This window comes from Bombus pascuorum, chromosome 6, assembly GCF_905332965.1.
Source record: "Bombus pascuorum chromosome 6, iyBomPasc1.1, whole genome shotgun sequence".
Taxonomy (NCBI): Eukaryota; Metazoa; Arthropoda; class Insecta; order Hymenoptera; family Apidae; genus Bombus; species Bombus pascuorum.
The window spans coordinates 3,519,300-3,542,146 of NC_083493.1; the positions used below are offsets into that span (position 1 = coordinate 3,519,300).

The 22,847-nt window shown below is 37.8% G+C and overlaps 1 protein-coding gene across 5 annotated transcripts in view; it reads right to left on the reverse strand.

Moving 5' to 3' along the window:
* The window catches only part of LOC132908009 (transcription factor AP-2-epsilon), a 202,637-nt gene that overhangs the window by 37,319 nt on the left and 142,471 nt on the right, over positions 1–22,847 (reverse strand). For 4 of the 5 annotated variants that reach the window (XM_060961526.1, XM_060961525.1, XM_060961523.1 and 1 more), the window contains one exon: positions 9,166–9,543. In XM_060961526.1, coding sequence (XP_060817509.1) covers positions 9,166–9,543 — 378 coding nt within the window. Of the gene's footprint in view, positions 1–9,165; positions 9,544–15,038; positions 16,068–22,847 lie in introns of those variants that run through there. The other variant, XM_060961524.1, reaches the window with a different exon arrangement.

Sequence of the window (22,847 nt, forward strand, 5' to 3'; positions counted from 1 at the left end):
ATTTCTCCATTCCTCTTCAAGGCACTTTTTTAACTGATTAATACTTTCAAATTGCCTATTTTCTCTATAAACGGCATTGCTTAATTTACTCCAACAGTTTTCGATTATGTTTAAATCGGGGGAGCATGCAGGCCAGTCCAAAACTGCAATATTTTCTGTTGAAAAATATTCTTTCACAACCTTAGCGGTGTGAACTGCAGCATTATCTTGCTGAAAAATAAAATCTTGTCTCGCAATATGTGTTGCGTACTTTGCAATTTGATTTTGTATCAAATTACGATAGGTTATAGCATTCATCTTGCTGCGAATTGATATTAAATCAGTCTTTCCGTTATACCCAATACCTGCCCAAAGCATAATGCTACCTCCACCCATTTGACGCCGTATTTGTGACAATTTTTTTTTTCTTACATCATGATAGTAAAAATTGAATCCATCTGGGCCATCTAAATTAAATCTTTTTTTATCTGTAAATATAACTTTCCTCCACTTCTTGTTCCACCGTATATGTTCTTTTGCAAAATATAATCGATGCTCCTTGTGAATCTGCTTTAGAGCTGGTCTTCGTTTTAATTTCATCCGCTTTATGTGCGCGGATTGTTGTAGTACACGTCTGACATTCCGAGGATTAGTTTTTACGCCAACTTTTTCTGCAATTTCACGTGACGTGAGAAGCGAATTTGACGCGGCACGTAAAATTGCACGTTTTTCACGAGTACTAATCGCGGAAGGTCTCCCACTGCTTTTTTTTGTTCCATAATTATTTACATCTTTCAGTAAATTATAAATGACTTTCCGACTTCTACTGAGAACTTTTGCAATTTTAGAAATAGTAAAGTTTTCTTTCTTTAATTTCAAAACTGTTTGAATCTCTTCACTATTTAGCTGTTTTCCACGTCCCATTGTTTGAATCGAAATTTGTAAGGTTTCTAATGAAATTCTTCTACTTTTCACTACGTCTACACCACTCAGAATACACAGAAATACTAAGGAATGGAAACAAAATGCTTGGTGTGCTATCATTTCGCCGACCGGATTTCACAATCATTGTTGATAAATACAAGAGGAATAGCGAAGATACAGTTTCAAGCTCATATACCTTATTACTACAAGGTACTGTTTATATGCCATTCGTCAAACTTGGGAAATTCGGACTCTATCTATGAGAAATTAATGATAGCACACATGTGCTATCTTTTTGTCCAAGGGTGTACATCTTTCCTATGCGATCCACGCGATTCTCGCATCGAGAAGAAATCTCTGCGCACGTTTCTCCGATTTCTTTCCCAGATTGTTGGTTCTATTGTAATCGTTTTCTCCGTAACGACTATTCTAGATCGTTGCGATACGTTCGCTTTTAAATAGCGAATGGAATAGCGAAATTATGAAGCTTCGGTATACCAACTATTTGATCTAGTGAACAGAGTCAAACAGTTCTAATGGTTTGAGATGTTATGGTGAGAAAACATGAGACAGAAGTAACTAATACAAAGCCCGAAATGTAAAACGATAATTTTATATTTACCAATTTAAGAGCTGGTACTACTTTCTCTTTGTGACTTTTTTTCGTTTCTTAGATACCCATTAATTATTGCTTCTTTCCGAGTAAAATGTTAGTCATCGTTTTACGACTGCGTAATTACAATCCTTTTCGGTAAAACAATTAAAATCTACTTTCGATGATACAGTCGTATATATGCTAATAAGTCCATAGTCCTATATATATTATACCTTAATGAATTTTAGATGAGTTTCATATCTTACCAAGCAAAAGTATTAGAAAGTCATTAAATACGACTAACAAAGTATCATTTAAGTAATTTTAAACCATTTTTAAACTGTCGAATAAAATACACGAAATAAATGAATTCGATGATATTCGAGGATGTTCGCATACGAAGATTTCTATCTAGAAAGTAAAAACGATTATAGCCACTATACTAATACAAATCACCCTACAATTTCTCACATCTAATTAACTACTTACAACATTCTTCATCACCCACCGGACACTGACATTAATATTAATACTCGAGAGTGGCAAATTAGCCGTACACCGTCGTCTCATCATGCAAACATGCTATCCCAAAAAAGCGCATGTACACCTATAACCTCATTTACATTTTAGCAGGCATAGGTTACCTAGCTCATTTATCAACATGAATGTCATAGCGACGTTGCAGATCCCGATTAGCGAAACTCGATGATGAACTTCGATATGATCAATAGCTATGTGCATTCGATAAACATAAAATTGTTCAGTCTTGTGGTATTTAATCTTAAAATCCAAACATTAATCAATACTTTTTTAACATGAACGTTCGTAGAATATTCAACTTTTTCTCAAATAACGTTGCAAATACTGTAACTTTTTCAAAATCTCGAAAAATTGTAGCATCTATGTGAAAGAAATAACGACGAAAAGAATATTGAGCGAATCTTTGGAATTGGCTTTCACGATCGCGATGTTAGAAAGCTGAATATGATAATGTAGATTGATTGCAAGAATATTGCAAATGAAATATTGCATTAACGCAACGGTGGCTCGTAATGAGTTAATAAAAATAATAGAATCCCTCACGTGGTCAAGAATCGATAAAATACAAGCAAGAATTTTGTTAACTATAAAAATTACGACCGTTTTAAGGCTTAGGTCGTGAGTTACCGCGATATCCGAGCTGTCGTACATCGAAAATCGCACGATTCATCGTGTGCGACGTCCTGACCATTTAGAGTCCGGCTTTCACGCGACCAAAGAAATAGAAACGCGGTGCTAATTAACTCGGCTAAGTGGTCGAGCGCTACCTACCGGTATCTATCGACGGCCCGCGTTAGTTATAAATTGATGTAACCATGCCAGCCGACTAATGAGATGAAATGTGATCGCCTTTCTCTCGTTAAACGCCGCGGTGAGGTGAAGTCACGACGGTCGGTATTCGCGGTATCGATACTGATAAATGGGACCACGCCGCGGATATCACGGCGATCCCTTCTGATCGACGATCTAGCGAGTCTTACCCATATTTCCTCTTGTGTAATCCGACACACACACACTCACTTACACACACGCACGCCTTTACCTTCTCCTTGTTGTCATGTTAATCGAGATTCAGAGTTACGTAACATTTTTGTAGATAATACCTGTTATGCGAGCGAGCAAATATTTGATGTTCGGACCGTTGGAAATTGGTGGTCTTCGAGGTTGATGGAGTTTAAAGAAATGGAGGATGTTGGGTTTGATTATGTTGGCTGATGATTCGACAGAATGTTATATTAGTGGCGTAGACGTGTAATAAAATTGTTTGAGTACAAATAAAATGTATATATATTTTTTCTTTGTTCTTTCAGTCAATGTAAAGATTTATGTTAAAGAAGATATTTTTATTGATTTAAGAAAAAAGCAAGTACGCATTCGAAATGAAGGAAAGTATGGTGTATCTGTTGCAGAAGATCTTTCGCAATAGTATAACCGTAAACTCGATCAAAGAACAAGATAGTTTTAAATAATGCGAATTTTTATTACAATTGTTTACTTTTCTCAGTGCAATTTTTCAATCTCATAAGGTAAATATTCTTGTTAATAAAATGAGAAGAACGTATCTAGATTATCATCATTGTTCCGTAATAACTCGATATTTAACTCTTCCCCGTGAGAAAGACGTCCCACAATGAGGCAGATTTTCTGAATCGTAAGATCCCTTATCGAAGAGGCTGTCACAAATTGTACTCTCTCGAGCATAAATGTGAGACTGTGAAGGGATTCAGACGAGATACTATAATTCAGTATAAAACGCGTGGGCTACGGTGTATAGAGGAAGCACGAGGCTGCTCGTTTTCAAGGATAAAGCTATTGGAATCGGCCGAACCACTTGCCTGATTATTGGTATTGTCGTCTCTTTTTCGGAAGCATATCATCATCTGTTCTTTCTTCTTCGTAAAACGTTTCTCGTGAAATAGAGCGCACACGATTTTATTTACATCGGCTACAAAGTTTGTTTTTAATAGTATTTAAATATGTATTAAACTACCAGCACTAGTGTAAACATGATCATAAATTGCATCTTCAATACAGATTTTACGATCAGTCAATTTACACATACATTTATGTATATATATATTTACGATGCAGATAGTGATACATATTTATGATACAGTTATGGTATCTTAAGACACAAGTAATAATTATTCATAATACGTTACATAAGGTAACTACAATTTTTAATTTTTCATCTTTATTAACAAGATCTCCACTAAAGAAAACAACTCTATCGATTTTTCTGCACAACTGTAGACAACGTTATTCATTCGTCTACCTCTCGTTTCCCTTAATCATTTGACTAGAAACTACCGTATCATTGTTGTTCAGTTAGATCGAGTATGATGTAACATTAGTCATCGGCAGATGAAATGGCGTTTATTAATCGTTTTATCGAGTGATCGGTGATTTCCGATTACACGCCGATCCAATGTTACCTTGACGAGTTGGCCCCATGCGTTTATACCGTACTATCCTGTAAATTTTTCACCGTCTCCCCTGTAACGCAAGTTTCACGTGTCACGTAAACGAGAAAGCAAATTAAAACCAAAAGAACAGGGTGGAGAAATCGTTTACCTCTTTTACGCGTCTCCGATACCGTCTTAAGGATTGCAGCGCTTGGCATATTTCAGTCAAAGTAAACGCGTCCCTGGCATTCTCCCCGAGGGAATGCCAAAGGTCAGCCGAAAATTTAATAAGTAAATTACTCGAGGGAGGGCAACGAACGCGATGGTTCAAGAGGGTGGCCCATTCCAAAAATATTAGAATGCATCGCAGTTGGAAGAAACCGTAGAGGAAGGAAATAACAAAAATATTTCATCCATCCAATTTTTCTAATCGTATATGACTTTGTAACGATATAAATGTATAGTTAAGCTTGGAAGTAGGCAATTTATATTCCATGGTAATCTATTTGGGATACAGGAAATGTGATTTAAAGGAACCTTCGCTGAACTTTCACTTTTTTTACACGCGATAGAATGTAGAACAGTTTCCAATTTTTTTTTTTTTTCTACCGCAAGATTAATAACTTTTGAATTATAGTAATTAAGACAATGACGAAGGAGTCGTTAATTTTTTAGATTTGATAATCTAGTCCATATATAATTACGTGCTTTCGAACCCTCAAAGTGGTTTCGAACGATGTGTCCCCTTGAAGCTGTCGAAGCATAATCTCGCATCGTTGTCGTTCTCGATGCTTGTGGCAGAGATACCGAACCGAAAACTCTAAGGGTGACGCGAGTCGACGCATAGTCATCGCGGCAAGTTCCCTAACTACGATCAACTATGCAAGACGCCGTTACTGCGTATAGTTTGGGAAAGGAGTTTGAGACTTTGTGCCCCGTCTACAACTATCTTCTCTCCTAGCAGACCGAAAGTCTCCTGGAACCATGGTAATCGCGTAACTTTACGGAAATTTCGCTATGCCTGCTTTAAGATTTCATCATCCTCGAAATAAGGCTTTCAATTAATCATTCGTAATTAATCTCTTTAAGGGTGAATTTATTATCATCGGTAAAGATTTACTTTCCATTTTCCAGAAGAAAACAAAATTTACAGTAACATTTAGAATAAATAGTGAAAGTGAGCGATAAAAGTAATCGAAGGATGTGCTCAATACTTTATTATGCTCGCGCATCGCGAGATTGAATCGATGTTAGGTTTCATTCAGAACAAGATTGGCCACCCTCCTTTGAAGAATGCGCTTTAGGCAAACCAAGATAGACTACAAGGGGTTGTACTGCTCGAAATAATCGATATTTCAATCTCGTAGGTCGGCAAAGTATTTTAAAGCCGAGTTTCTAGTGGAACATTCTACATATTTACAAGTATCAATATGAAACGAATTTACTTTGTAACATTCCATAAAAATTAAATAATATGTTATTTTGCATTTTCGTATTGTACATAATCCATTTTATTATAATTCGTTATTTTCAACAAATTATACCAATTTCACTTGTATAATAAACATCGGCGATAGAAAATAAATCGTGATTACGAAGTTGCTGTTAACCAAATGAAATTAACGAGTCCGTGCATTTGTAATAGCTTTACTAAATAAATTTTAATTCGAACGTAATTGTGAGTTCCTAACGGTTACTCGCAAATCGGTGACGATACCTTCACCAATATCAAAGTACATTTTCGCCCGTATTTTACTCGTTTTACGAGGCGTAAAATAAATAATTTTCGATACAGAATTTCAGGCTCGCAATACGAGACTGCATATGGCGCAGACAGATGCGTTAAACCGAACCCGCTTTTCTCTTCTTCTGGCCAGTTTCGATCTGTGCGAAACTAAACGTATTCTTCAGCCGCGTGTCGAATTTCGTCGAACCTGGTCTTTTTTGCGCGAACGTCACACGACACCTATGGAAACCGCCCAAAACATAATCCACAGCGTGGTTTACGCGCGTTCCCCCGCTATAATTAGGGTGATACTTTCATAAAAGCTATTGGGGTAAGGTGTACCGCAAATACTATTATCGTGAGTATTATTAGAGGTCTGAAGTTGCCCCTAAATACGTGGTAGCACGGTGTTCCGTTACTATGAGCAAAGGCGCGTTATACTCCGCGTGAATTTGTTTGGGAATCTAGATCCTTCAAATAATACACTTGCTTTCTAATGATTAAATCAAGTTTGTAAATTACAATCTGAATCAAGCCTTAGATAATTTTTGATTACAATAAAAATATATTCTATTATTGAATACCTCGCAAGAAGATACAAGAAATAAAATGTGATATGTCGTGGAACATTTGATCTATAATTCTGACGGACGTGTTACAAACACGAACTACTTATCCTAACTAAAAAAAAAAAAAAAAATAATTGACAGTTTCTAAACTCTTCACAAACTTGATCTTAACAGAAGCCATAAGCAAGATCATCTCCTAACAACTTCCTCGCTCGATAGACAATTCCAAAGTCTTCCTCCTTTAACCCATCCGTAATCCCGTCGAACTATCGGTAGACAATCAATGCTTCTCCAAATACAGCCGAGGGAATAAATTTTCTACTTTACGGAAATAGACCGCGTCTACCCAGGAAGACCGCGACTATGCCACGAATAAGTCACACACGTCCACGTACTTACGATTCCCGCTAGAGCAAACAATACTCTCGCACTTCTTTAAACAAAAAGCCCGCTGCGGGTATACTTAACACGGAGTTGTTCTCCGCATATTCGACGTGCGACGGTTAGACAGCGAAGCGGAGAGAGACGATCGAGAACAAGCAAGAAACCACACGATCCATCCGTAAACCAAAAAAATCCAACTAATCGGGAACAAAACGTTACGTTGATCCTCGACTTCCTGTTGGCCGGTTCTTCTGACTGGCCGAGAGTCGATCGTTTCTTTCGAGTTACGTTAATACCTGACCAGACTATCCCACCCATCGGAGCGAGGACAGGCACGCAGAACCGTGGCAAATGCAAATGTCGCGCGTCTCGATTCCTCGCGTGCTCTTCGTGGGATCAACGATCGTAATCACCGATGTCACGGGCCGACTTATTGGTCGCGATACGTCTAATAGATCGATAGCCGGCCATTATTACGCATCCCCCTGCTGTTCAACTGCCAGCGGCCCGTCCTACAAATAACACGCCGCGTACCTTTTCTAATGAGCCAGCCGGACGTGCACGTGACCGGATCTCCGCGCGCTTCGATTTTACGCGCAAACCCCCAGGATGATCTTGACGACCAAACGACCGTGTTTCCGCGAGACCACGAACGCGTTTCAGAATCATCGTTTATCGGTTTACTTCGAAATAGATTTTGTTTTATCGGTGTGATTAGTGTATTATTGTTTCGGCAACTATTCCAGCGAATAAGTGGTGTTTAATTTGATGTAGGGTATGGTTACATTGGGTCTGTTTCTATTATATTTGTCCTATTCTTATTTGTATACAGTGAAAATCCATTTATATGAACTTGCTAGCAGACAGATATGTAGTTTATGTAATAGAAGTTTCTACCTATTATGATTTTTCATCCATACATTATAAGTAGGAATTCACGTTCAGACAAATAGATTTAAAGAGCAAGAATTTATTTAATCAAACACTAACTATAATTTCATTCGTATAAGTGAAACTCGTATAAACGGTGTTTTTGTTGTTATAAAATGTGAGAAGCAATAGGCAAGTTTTGAAAGTTTATATAGTAAAACACTAGCACCTAAAAAACCTATAGTATATCTAATTAACGAAGATAATGTTTATGAATATTTACTCGATATAGACTGAGATAGATCGCGAAATTGAGGAAAATGTTAATTAAGTATAGATAATTAATAGACAATTTTAAGATATGCGTAATATCTAGTCGTTTAAGAATTAATGCGAATATTTAATTCCGACGTCGATTTCCTACGATGGTATAAGTCTTTCATTTTTTAATAGGACAAAGATATTAATTACCATAACTATAATATATGGCAAATGGCATTTACCATATGGCATTTATCGTAGGATCATAACGAATGCGATGATGGGAAAGCGATAAAGTTTCAGAGTGTATATATGCACATACATTAGTAATCTGTTAATGTGATATAATTACAGTCTTTACCATAGAAAATAGTTATGCGTGTATTTAAAATAAAATTTTATCTCGCAAACATTTTGAAACACAATAAACTAAAGACAGTTTTTCTCGGTACTCGCTACGTATTCTGATACAGTGAATTATTATAATTATGATTCGATGAGGACGAACGATGAAACATCGCTGCAATTTTCTACCGATCGCGCTACGCGATTCAGCATACTTAGATATTCATATTTGATGCATGATGCAATATACAAGAGCGTGTTATCTTCCTAGTGGAAATATAAATACGTTGAATCGTAAAATATTATTAATGCAAAATTTCAACAGTGTTACATCTATCGTTTGCACACGATGCGAGATTGGACCTAATTTTGCAATCTAACTTAATTTTTATTTCGTTCTGGAAATGCTTCGTATTTCTCTCACGTTATAAACGTCCTAAAATCGATCAAAATACTCCTAGTAATAAACAGATTTATACTTGTAAGCCAAACTGATTGACGACTGTGGTTGACTTTAGGGACGAAAGGGTTAAAACCTACTAATAACTCATCGAAGCGATTACTCACCACATGGATGCCCTCTGCGTCCCTCCTGAGATCACCACTCCTCTGGCCAGCCGTGACAGCGGCACTCAAGTGATTATAGTGATGTTGATGCAACGTGTTGAGCGTCTGCGTGTATGGATCGCCGACGAGGTAATCGAGATGTTGCGGCTGGCCAAGACCCGGATGTTGAGGACTCGCCGGCGCATGATGATGCGAGGGGAACGGGGGTGGAAAGTACGGTGGTTGAAAGTCGGAGGCGGTGGGCAACGATGCGCCCCCATGATGGGGCATCCCACTGCCGTTTCCATTGCCTCTGTGACCGTGGTGATGGGCGCCGGAATACGGCGAGGAATTTCCACCGCCCAGCGAGGAAATACCCCCGTGACCAGTTAATCGGTCCTGTTCACAGAAAAATTCATACATTAATATATATGTTACAAGATATGCTAGATACTTGCTGTCGTAAAAAGTATTTTGGAATATCTTATGGTAGAGCTCAGACATTTTCGCTCAGACACACGCTTTTCGTAGCTTACTCGTACAGTTTTTCTATAATTCACTCGGTTTACGCTGTTACCATTCTCCATCGCATTTTTAAATTTTAATCCCCTAACTAAAAATCCGTTCAAATACCGGCTGCAATTTGCTTGCGGTTAAACGGAACGACTTATGAAAATGTAGTAGCGCTTAAAGGATTAAAATTTTCTCTCGTGAGCAAGTTCAATTGTTTTCAGCAACGTCATATATAGGGGCACATCAAAAGAAAAAGAAACGCAGGAAATAAAAAGTAATAACCATAATAAAAGCGAGCAGAGATACGCGCGTTCTTCGACACACATTCACGTTCGTCGTCGGCCGTAACTTTCGCCGCTATTAAAAAATTGCTGGCCACCAGTAATTGCGGTGACTAATGTGCGCTGGTATCGAGAGAGAAGAAAAGAAAAGAAAAGAAAAGAAAAAAAATCATGTCAGCGGCGTTGGAGGTCTGCCATTACTATAAACGACGGGTATATGGAACAGTGGCGCTTATTTCTCGAAGGTGGTGAACATAAATGCTATGCAAATCTTTTGGCACATAACGCAACGAAAATAACTTAGGGACGGAATATAGGCGTGGTATAGATCTTTCTTGAGGAAATCATATGAGAGTCGAACGAGCGACACCGACCACCAAGCTCTCGATAACGCGATAAAGTGTTATTAGGAGTGATAAGCGACCATGAGGAAAACTCGTCGTTTGATCATCAACGTCGCTCCTTTCAGGCACTCATACATAAATCGATAGTGATTTCCTCCATTCGGTCGTGCAATTTTCGATAATTTATTCTGCTTCGAACTATAACGGATGACACGAATAAGAAAGTTTATTTGAAATTCTTTGGACAGTGGCAGGTGAATAAAATGTATTAATTTTTAAAACATGAAAAAGCTTGCGACGAGGCCGCTTTTATAAACGTTTCGTAATTCTTCGCGTGTGTGTGTTTGGAGTAAGTTTTTAGTTTAATTAAATTAAATTTGTTGTCTTGTACTCTGACATGCAATTTTCGATGGTCCAATAAGATTAATTACCAAACTAAATGATTAAGATAACTTAACTGGTCAGATAATTTATATTTCTGACGTGACAATTTATTTACCCAGAAACTCCATTCTTTACAATGTAACATCTGCATGTAAAATATACTATGTCATACTTATATCGTAAAAGCCTAAAATATAGATTGAGCTAAAATTAATTCGTTTACTTTCTACGTTTCAATTGCGTATCTAAAGACGTTTTCGGTTAAGAAACAACCTACTTAACACATTCGATAAAAATTCAGTAAAAGTGGTTTCTATTGTCCATTTGAATAGTCTTCCATTCTTATAAAAGTATGCTTCCACTAAAATTAACACGTTCGGAAGAATTACTTCAGAATTGAGAGACAGAAGCTTCCGGTACGTCGTAGAAAAGGATAAAATTACAGTGTTCGAACGTTGTTATAGAAAGTTCATAAATCTTCTATAATCACTTTACATTGGCATTAAGTGGGCTTAGGAATTTTACGAGTAAATAATTATTGTTTGGGACTGATTATCAATTTTCAACTATTTTAGGTATAGTCGTTTCCGATATTTTTTTCGAATACATCTTTCTAATTTCTGTTCAACGCTGTTACAAAATTTCGATAAACATCTCCATGTTAAAAGCTAGGCATATCAGAATCTCTACGAACTATCGACTGCATGAAATATCAGTCACAAATCGCAAGATCATCGAAGCAAATTGCTGAGCTGTGATTAAGCATGTTTCACCTTTGAAAATATAGTGAATTGTATGTACAAATGTACTTTTCAGTCTGCATAATTGGTTGAAACGAAATGAAAGGAAATATTATTATGTGATTATTGATAGACCTAGGGTAATTAAAAATATATTTATAGTTTACAAATCAGTAACTAAATATTTTGAAGATTCCACAAGTATTAGCAAACTAAGCGTTTAATAAAAATTCTATTTGCTTATCTGTAAACTAATTTTTTTTTAACATTACGAAATTTTTTTCGCTAGAACACAGGTAATGTATTTCCAGAATCAAAACTCAGAATTCGAATCATACGATCGAACAATGCACAAACAAGATCCACGTTCGTAATTTCCAAAATTACGACGCTTTCGCGTGGATTTCAAAATTTTTCGCTCGATAAGAACAGAACCCAATCTAGTCCACGTGATCTTCCGATGGAACGATTACGCGATATTATTCAGGTAGATAGTATCGATCTGTGATGTATCTGAATATCGACAGAAAGGCTTTGTATAGACACTATACCGGTGCAAGCCATTAGGTTTCTGTTCTGGTGATACGATCTTAAACATCTCTATAAGCAACGAAGGGCCAACACATGTACCTTTTTTCCTATTCATACGACGATCCATTTGAATGTCACTTGTCGATTCTAATTATGTAAGGCAATTTAAAACCGAATGCCACTCGTGAATGAGATAAATTTTACTTAATGGTGGTGTACGTTCATCTACGTGATGATTATACGCTATTAATTAGAAAATTTGTGAAGACTTGTTCAGACATAAAGTTGTCAGAAATATATATTATTATACTCTTAAATATTATTTTGACTTCGAACATTTCAATGCTGTGGTATCACCAAACCAAACCAAAAGGCAACAAGCGGTGTAACATCTGATCTCTTCCCTAATTTCATCTCTAAGAATATTTTTCAAGAAAGACTTTCGAACGTTACAGATAAAGTATTTGATAAGCACACTATCCATGCAGGGTGAAAAATCGCGACACAGTAGTAGGAAGAACTCGATTATCGAGAAAACTGTTCGTAACGGAATTTAACGATGGTAGGCCGAAAATTGAACGGAACGACCCGTTATAAAAGGAAACTCTCACTTGGTTAAATACCATAATCTGGCCTAATCTGCCCGATACCGACGTTTAATGAGACAAAATTCAGCTTTGTCGCTTTCCAAGTCGCTTTCCAAATTGTTATTTCGAAATCTATGTCGGGTAGACAGGGCCTGGGTCATTGCAACAGACCGTTGTACCTTGTTTTATTCCGTACGAAATATTTGTCGTCGTTTAACGAGTTGCGTCGTTACGAACCCGTGCACAAGTACCGTTTCATCTTCGATGCCAAACGGAACCCCATTAAGGCGTATTTCAATTTGCAGTAATGTTTGTTACTCGACCATTATAGGTTTGACTTTCACGTGTCTGGTCCACGTTCCAAACGGACACGCGTCATCAATTTCTTACGTAATTAAATATCTGATTTGAATATATCGGACAGTTAAATTTTCTCATTTAAATAAGACCATCGACAAAACGTTTCGATTTCATATTGTTGTCGTTAATATCTCTTGGATTATTATCGTTACGGTTTTTATATTCGTCAATTTAAATATTGCCATTTCCTTGAGAATTCGCTGCGGTCAGCGTGTACAACGAACTGTTTGTCGTGCAGGATAGCTTAATCCAAAATTGGATGCGACATTTCGCGTATTTGGAAAGAAAATACGTAAACGCGATCGTACACGGAGAAATGATTTAGAAAAACGTAAATGTTGCAGTTTGAGAGTGAATCGAATTTACAAGTACGGTCTTGTACAGACATTATACAAGATAGGAGGATCAAATAGGCAAATGCGGGAACTGTTTCGTGTGGAGCAACGGAAGAGACAGAGTAATTACAAGGCTAGAAAAATACAACGAAACCAATGAATTTTAAAGAAATATTCGCAACAATAATATTCCAGTTACTATCTGTTTCCAAGTAATCTCGTGGATTCAACTTCCTCGATGAATAATTAACTCGAATGCCGGTTATTCGCCGAATCGTGTCCTTTGAAAGCGTAAAAATCATTTTCGTATCGGTTCGATACCGACATACGACTGTAGAAGATTGATCGAAGCGAAGAAAGTAATGTAAAAAGTCAGGAACTACATAGATCGTGGCGCAAAAAAAGACGACGATCGTTTAATAACAAGCTCGATCAAAACGATCTGACACGATACACGCATAAAATTTCGGCTGGAGAGCAACCTGCAAACGACCGATTCATTTCACAAGACGCATAGCCGAACTTTCCAGCTGAGATCGCTATTGATAAGGTCGGGAGAAATCGTCCTTCTTGCCACATATGACAAGTAGACAATTAATAACCAATAAGTCGGCCCCGTGTCGAAATCGACAGATCGTAGATTACGAATAAATAACTAGAAAAGAAATTTACCGTGTTGAACGTTCGCGAGAACTCTTCAACATTTTTTTTTTACTGTATAGCTCTTAACCTTCGATAGCGGTAGGTAACCCGAATAATATATATATTATGCAATTGTAAAATTCCATTATCACTAATTCAGCTTCATTTTCGTTGTCAAAATAATGAAACTGATATTTATGATAATTTCCTTTTTATAAGCCAAGAGAAATTTAATTATAGAACGTCAACACGATTTATGAAATACTTTGATAGAATTTCAAATGTGAATGAAAAAATTATGTATATTGGGAGATTTAACTAGATAGAAATAGTATCTAATCTTTAACACTTTGATTTTCTGCTACGCCTACTTGTTCGACGATTACGGCAACGAGTATTTTTATTGCGCAGTGAAAGTTTTATTTCCGCCAACTATCATGGGATCACGTATCATGGAGAGTATTAACTTGAAGATCGCAGGCGATAGATATATGGTAAGAGTTTGAGATTTGATTGCTCAAAAGTCTAATATAAGTATCTGTTTTCATTACTAAATTTCATGATTGATTCTACTAATATTGATTGGATCGTAAGAAACATATTTGTTTTACGATGGTGATTGTGAAGTACGTTACAGTATGAATTACTCTTTACGTTTTATCGATATCGAAGCTGATTGAAATATATTCTACGATGCAGTTTTGTGCAAATTCGAGTTAATGGTGAATTATGTTTTCATATATTTTTAATACATTACTCAAGCGTAATCAGTGCATGAATAATGCTTCGAAGAAACTCTGCTTAAACAACTTCCTTCTCTTCGAGCAACGAAATTGCGTATAATTTGTATCTTTTCATAGATAAAAAGATGATTAATCGCAAAATTGATTGCTATCGTCGCTTCGCTTTTATAATCTACACAATTATACTAGCTTTTTTCCCACAAACGTTTAAATTTCATCTGCTATAAACACGAATAATTGCACTTGGTTATCGCATCGAAAACACTATTAATAAAATCATCTCCATCCAAAATCGCGAAATGACAGAACTATCTTAGAAAAGTCAATACTTGCATAAGTAAAATTTCATCTGCTTAAAATCATTAAAGATATGCATTCGATATTAAGAATGAATCGAGCACAGAAAAATCATAAGATTTTCAACGAAAACGCACCTCGACCTCGATCACCGTGGTCATGTCAACGTGCGGCGCGTAACAGAGCGCCAGCTTGTCCGCTGTCGGCGCTTCCGTTCGCGGCGGGAACATCCCTAGGATCTCCAGTTTGCCGGTTCCAGTGCCAGATCCGTTACAATCGCTAGATCGCTCGCGATAATCACTTTCGAGCACTATTTCCTCCTGCACATCACACAATCACGATTCGTTGTCATCTGTGCACCACTTCGCGACGATTGTCGTTTTTTAAACACACTGTGCACTGTGATGGTTCACTATGGTGGTCTCCTTCAACCAATAGGGTAACAACTAAGTTTCTCGCTTCATCGAAAAGCGATACTGTTACAAAAGGTTAAAACTGTAGGGCACCGAGTGCAACTGCGTTCCCTTCATTACTCAAAAAGTATTTTAATGTTCGAGAGTAAATTGTAGATTCAGAAGAAAAAGCAAAGATAGTTTGATCGAACGATAAGTAACGTTAAACATCATTTCTATGGTTTCACGAGAGAAACAAGCGAAACCAGGCACCCTTGGCCGCGAATTTACCAATCAATCATCGCATCAAAGACATCAGCCTCCAGCCAGGAATCGTTGCCCGTCGCAAGCGGAACGAGTGAGCGGACACGCGCGAGCTCGTGCATGGTCGTTTTTCGAGGATCGTTCGCGCATCAATTTCGAGGGTCGCGTGAACCCATTCGACCACCTCGTCGTTGCTCCAACAGACGTTGAGTCCTTGCAGGCACCACGCCGCGGGAAGAAGTCAGAAAACGCGAGCAGAGAGCCAGAAGGCGAAAGATACCGAAAGACCACGAGAGAAAAGTCAAAGGTTCCGCCGTGTAGGTTCGTAGGTTTTTGCCGGATGAAGGCGAGCCGATGCGAAAGAGAACAGCTGATCGGCTGATCGAGCGTCGTGTTGCGGCCGACCGACTGAACGACGGGGACGACGGCTCGCCGTACGAAAGTATAGCTAAGAGCCGTGTGCCAGCACGACGAGAGGACGAAATGGGAGGTGGTACGATGTGCTCTTACCGAGAGCTACTACTACTACTACTACTATACCACCACCGGCAGCCACCACCACCAGCTACACGGGCGTCGTCGTCGGCAGCTGTGCACCACCACCACCGCCACCACCATCGCCGCCTTAAGAATTCTGCCCTACCAGACCTCTGGCCTACGAGCGCCAAGGATAGGAGAACGGAAAGGAGAGAGACTCTCGTTTGTGCACGCGTACAGACGACGACCGAAATTTCGCCCGAGGATACGCGCCACCACGTGCAACTACTCCTAGAGCTGCCCCACCAGACGATCGAGCGGCTACGATCCACGAGGGGACGTCCCATGACCGAACGAATAGGAGAGATACCTCGCGGCCTCGCGCGACGCTACCAACGACGCTACGAACCACGCGAGCCGGCACTCCCCGATCGACACGGGACCCTCCACGCGGTCTAACCAGAGCTCAGAACTTCGGCATGCAAGTTTTTAACCCCTTTTGAAATTGTTTTCTTAGTCGTTGCGAGAGTGACGTGATTTTGAGTTACGAAAAGTATTTCATTTGCTTTATGAAAAGCAGTGTATTTCCAGTGTGACACGAAAAATAGTAATATTTCATTTGGACATTTGGACATTTATGACAAAAAGTAATACATCATATCATAGACAAGTTAATCAACTAGTAACGGAACGTTATATATATATATAAATAGAGGATTCGAATTTTAAATCATAAAATTCTTATTGCCAGTAGGGATACAGAAAAATGATTAAGCAACATCGAAGTACATAATTAGATTCGCACAGCGACGAAGCAGCAAGAAGACTCTCTCTATCAAAACTTTCGTGTCCATAATACATTAATAATTAATTTAACGCTTCCTGATTGCAGATGTTGATTGAATGAAACGATGCTAAATCATAGAAGTATTCCTTTTGAAAAATGGAAGCGAATTTCCTGTTCTTCCTTCACAAAAACGGGTTTTATTAAAAACCAGCTAAAATCCAAGCTATTTCGTGTTCACATGGATTATAAGGATACTTGAGGATATTTTTATTTCAGATTCACTTCGTCTGGAATAAATGATATTCTCATTAGGTATTTATTATGTATAATAAGGAAACATCGTTAACTCGAAGTAACGAATTAAGGGGAATTCTTAATTGATATAATAAAATTATAGACCATTACTTTCAAATTTATTATGCAAATTATCTAATCTTAAACGAAACGAGAATGCACTATTTCACCACAGAAACTTCCGCAATACAATCTATAAAGTTCAGACGGTTTCTTTATTAGAATAAAGATTCCAATTTCCAATGTAGATTAATCCCTTGATGAAATGTAAACATACATTGATAATTATGCTTAGCAGTGACATTGAAATTGTATTGTCGCTCTTATCGAATCACGATCGTCCTGAATATATCGTGATATATTGTATCAAAGATATTTATTGCTACAAGAGACTAGATCATGACACTTGATAACGGGGAGATTCGTTATCGTATTCGGCTCTTCACCGCAGGAGGTTAACGTATTAATTAAACGGCGGCCAGAAATGGGTCCCCGGTACGTCTCCAGCCGCTTTTCCGTCAACGCTCATTCATGCCAGGAGCCGCAATTAATTCGCGCAAGGTGAAAACGGCCAGCGTTATAGGTCGTCGACTCGCGGCCCGTAATTTATGTCGGTGTAAATTCTGCCACGTAATTACGCCACAGAACGCCATTCACGACTGCAACGAGAGAAGCGTCGCGTCGTCGTGAAAAGACACAGTCGACACCGGAACACAGTTGGCACGTAAGTCAGGGGCAGAGATAGCCTAAAGGACAAGGACTCGATCACACTACCAACGATTTTGTTTAAAACAGTTAGATGAAGTTAAATATTATGTTTAAAAACATCAGAATGTCAAGGTTGCGTATTTACGATTTTTAAAAATATTGGAATGTTGGGAGTAGGTATTCGTATAATTTAGGGAATTTGAAGATTTTAGCATACAGATTTGAGTCTTGTTGTAATTTGAATGGTATTTAGAGAATTTCAGATTCTTTAGTGCGACTTTGAGGAATATTAGAATGTTCGAATTAAGTACTTATAGTTCTTAAAGATATTGGAATGTCAGGATTGGAGATTTACATCATTTTTCGAGTATCTTTAGAGACCAGTTTGTTATTTCATTAATTCACATTTTTAGTTTCGTAGTATACTACGAGATTCGTATAAAATACACAATAAACTTATTATTTAGTCAACTTAAAACGATAGGGAAAATTTTATGTACAATTTAAAGCATCTCAGTCGTCGATTCATCAAAAGTACCATCGTAACGGAACTCCATCGACAACTCATATTCTCTAAAATAAACAACCGAAGTCTCTGAACAGATCTATCTATCTACGCATCGACCATTTCTCACTAACGAAAAGTAAATTCAATAATTCAACTTTCTCGAAATAGAATCCTTAAGATCCACGTTGAGATACGCTTAACTTGTCGACGATGCTCGCGTCAGCCGCACGAAAATCGCGACCGAGAGCTTCTTGATTAATGGTGTTCAACGCGAGAAACGTGATAACCACTCGACACGATTCTTACTCGCCCCTACTAGATACGAATCAGGGAATTCGACTTCGTTTCGATCAATAGTCAAATTGACACTGATAATCGGTTTCCGAACAGCTGATTAATCGTGCCTTTGCTTTTAGAGTCTATGTTGTATCTATGCATATACAGAAAATAACAGAGACGATTGAAAAAACGAACATGGAAGAAGAAACACGGTAGGTGTATAGCAAGACGGAATAATGTGGAAACATCTAGGAAGGAAGCCGCAGGCTACCGATCACGCATCGTGTTGTCATTCGATGCAACAAGAATTTATTGGGGCATCGGCAACTAGTTTGTCCTGCTAGGTTTCTATCGAGTATTTTTCAATTTCGTTCAACGTTGCCCATCAGTGGAAACTGCGGTCTGCGGTCGTGAAATCGGTAAACCAAATGGAATCGTAAAGCCTGCTCGACCAACGGAATTAACGCTGCCGCAAAGCGCACCGATTACTCGATCGCGTTAAACGATCAACCGATTTGTTTGCGGACTCGCGATACGCAACCAATGCAAGCTGTTACAGAGCATGGCTCGTGATAGTATGTTTGCTTCGATGTTTGTTTGCTTGGAATTAACGCGAATTAACGCAGTTGGTGAAACTATGAGACTTATTTCTATATTAGTAATATTAATTTCTAAAGAAGGACGAGGAAGAATACAAAAAAGCTAACCTTCTTTTATGTCAGTACGACTTTAGATTTCATATAAATGTAAACGTTTTAGATATAAAAGAGGAAAACTATTTGGAGAAATATATATTATATAATAAATTACAAAAATATCGTTGACATATTCTTTCTACCCATGTCGTAATTTACTTCTTCGGATTTTAATTGTTATCTATCACAAGTAACAAACGGAATAGTTTGCTCGTTACTATTGTGTTTTGTGAACTTTGCATGATCGATTCCGCTCGAGGCTGCGATCCGATAGCTACACTTCCGAGAAAATTTCTCGATAGATGTAGTCGTGCGTCTCTAATCGCATCATCAGGTGCATTAAATCGCTAGTTTTAGCGTGGAATTTATACGATTTCAACAGTCCTATTTGATAGTTCCATTTGAAAAGAGTCGCATGATCTCACGTCCATTCCTAAGGGTATTTCTTTTTCAATTTTGTTTGATTTGCTCGATTATTTACCAGTTAATTTAATTTGGTCACACTTACGTCAGTTCTTTATTATACAGTTTTATAAGAAACGAACGATGCACGATTAAAAACAAGAAATATCTAATTATTGTAATTTTCAATGTTGTTAGTTAATCGCTAGATGTTTATAGCCTCTTTTTATTCGGACAAACGTTGTTCATTATCTTCAGGGCCTCTGTGACATTATGAAATTACACGTAATGCTATTTCCGTCCATGTAATTTCAATACACCAATTACCAATTCGTCGGACGATGAACATCTGTTTCCACTGCAGATTAGAAAGTGATTTAGCACCGTGTATTCCGGCCTTCCAACGGAACAACGAAAGGCGGCCATTTAAAATTTAGAAAGTAGTCAAATTCGTCGCAGTTGACTTTCAGAATTACGCACCTTACAATGCTTGAATCCTTAAACGATTCTACGAAGACTCAAGTACCTCTTCTCCGCCATAACTGATGTTATAATCTATGACACGATTTGAGAAAAAATTGTTTATCTATTTAAATTTATGCTTAATACCAGGTTTTTCCCTCAAAAACTGAATGAAACCTGAAAGTATACATAGAACAATTTGCATTGACACGAGATGGCTGTAGCTTTTTTTCGCGTAAAGATCTAATCCTCCAGGTAAATTCATCATCAGTGAATCGATTTATAACTGTACTCACGTTAACCCACGCTAGAACGTTAATCCTCCTTGTAAATACATACTTCTCCGTTATTTATCGCACTGTTGGTACGTGGCAGAGTTAGCAAGATACGTGGACGAATCTTAAAAATATGTTTTTTTCGAAAGCCGGCCATCGGATATGTGTGTTATGGGAAGAAGTAGCGTGAGAGTGAGCTGTCGATAAAGAAATAGCCGAGGTGGTAATCATCGGTAATCTTCAGTCCGTTACTTACGCAAAAGCAGTAATTGCCACTGTTACGCCGTGGATTAGTTCGGAATGGTTACAGCTGGTTCGTTCAAGGAACGTGTTATTTAGTCGTTCATTCAGCTACGATATTCGATGATTCGCCGTTTCATGCCACCATTAACTCCGAATAAATTGTGCAATGGCTTCACGTGTGCCGTGAATTTTTGTGCTTTTCTTTCAATGTTCACGTAATCCGCGTATTCCTTATTATCTTGTACAATTACATTATCAAAATAGTTAGTCTGTGTTAATGAGAGAATATCGTAATAAGTGTTACGCGAATGTTGCTTTAGCACATTCCGTAAAGCACGGCTAATAGTATGAAAAATTTCATCAACTATGTGAAAGTATACCGAATCTTTAGTACTGTGTGCATTTTAACCATCGAAAATACTTTAGAATATCCCTACGATCCTTCGGTGTTTTTAAATTTTAAAATTGATTATTAACAACTTTTAATGGCATCGAATACATTCGCTGAATTAAATGCTGAATCCATAAAATAGAACACACGGTTACCGCAAACCTGCTGTTTCCTGATCGAGGGTAGCGACCGAAGGTACTTCAACGATTACAATCGTCGTGTATAAAGATACGCGGCAGTGTTCGGGTATGAAAGGCACGTACAAGTCGAACGAAGAGAAGACGAAGCCGAGAGAGGAGTCGAAGAAAGAGCTCTGGATGACGATGGTGGGAGAGGGAAGTCGCTAAACGACATTCCAAGCGGACCATCCAGCGCCACCCAACGGTAACCAACGCATGACGCCCTTATCTTACCTCGTGTTACCGCACCTTTCCTTGCGTTACCTTAACGGATCAGCCACGGTCAAGGAGAACGTCGATTTCGCGTCGTATCGCGCCTCCGAAAGTAACTCCAGATATCGATTATATGGAACATTCGAATTTCTACGTCGGAAACGTTTTCGAATTCCCAAATTAACGCGCATATTTCGAATTTTTATATGAAAAATCAGAAACGATGAAAAATAATAGCGTAATTTTGACAGCATAGTTGGAACGTCTAAAATCTGTCGAATTTTATAGATTGCTACAGAACGTTCAAGAAAATTAGAAAAAAGAACTCTCGATCTTCGATTTAGTTGTACCTTCATTTTACATTCGATAAGAAAAGAATTTAGAGGATTGGAATATTTTTTCAATGATTCGTTCGTGTTAATGATGATGGTATTCGATAAAGGGATGCTTGTTTGAAGCAACAGTTAAACATAGTTAGAATAATTAGAAACATTTAGGTATGGAATTTCGATATATCGTTGATTACGATCACTGAAATTTTGAGGACTCTAAGTCACGTAGAAGGTAGCATCGACACTCGCGGGAAGGGAGTCAATTCTCCAAGCTCAAATTTCTTCTTTACCATAATGCGGTTGAGATAGGTTTTTTGTTAAACAATAGTAGAAACGACCGACGATTTTGTAGAAACTCTGGTTGGTTCGGATTGATTTTCAGTTGATTCATCGGACGTTTGTTGCTTCTTTTTCTTATTGGTAACTGTATTACGTGCAAAAAAATTGATAGGGAGAGTAATGGCTTATTACAACCGCAAGATTGCCCTTCACGATATTCTCATTATTAAATTTTACCCCTTTTTCATTAAAGCCTCATCAGTATATTTTATAAGTTAATACTTCTGAAACGTACTTCAATCAAAGTAATTACGATGGAAATTATTATGCGCTCTGAAATGCAAAATTTAATAATTTTACTTACTTAAATTATTCCACTATTCTATTTGAAAATTAAGGTATGACTCTCAAATAGTTTGTAACCTTATTTCCAAGAATGTATAATCTAAATCGCAACATTTCCAATCTTTTATCAGGTATTTTACCTACAAAGCATTAAGTTCATTTTATTGCATGACAATTTTAGTTTGAACGCATATCATATTCTACCTCGAATACGAGCGTGAACGAAAATTGGCACATTTTTGCGAGTAAAATCGATATGATACAGCACATTTGTCGTTTTACGCAGTTTGCCCATTAACATCCCTGCTACTACATGTGTTCTAATCGATGGCGGTGAACGTACGTTTTCCATGTGACCGATGTTTACACACTTGTCTACGAGTGCTTAACCTATTTGCGTACACGACATTCCGATTCCTTT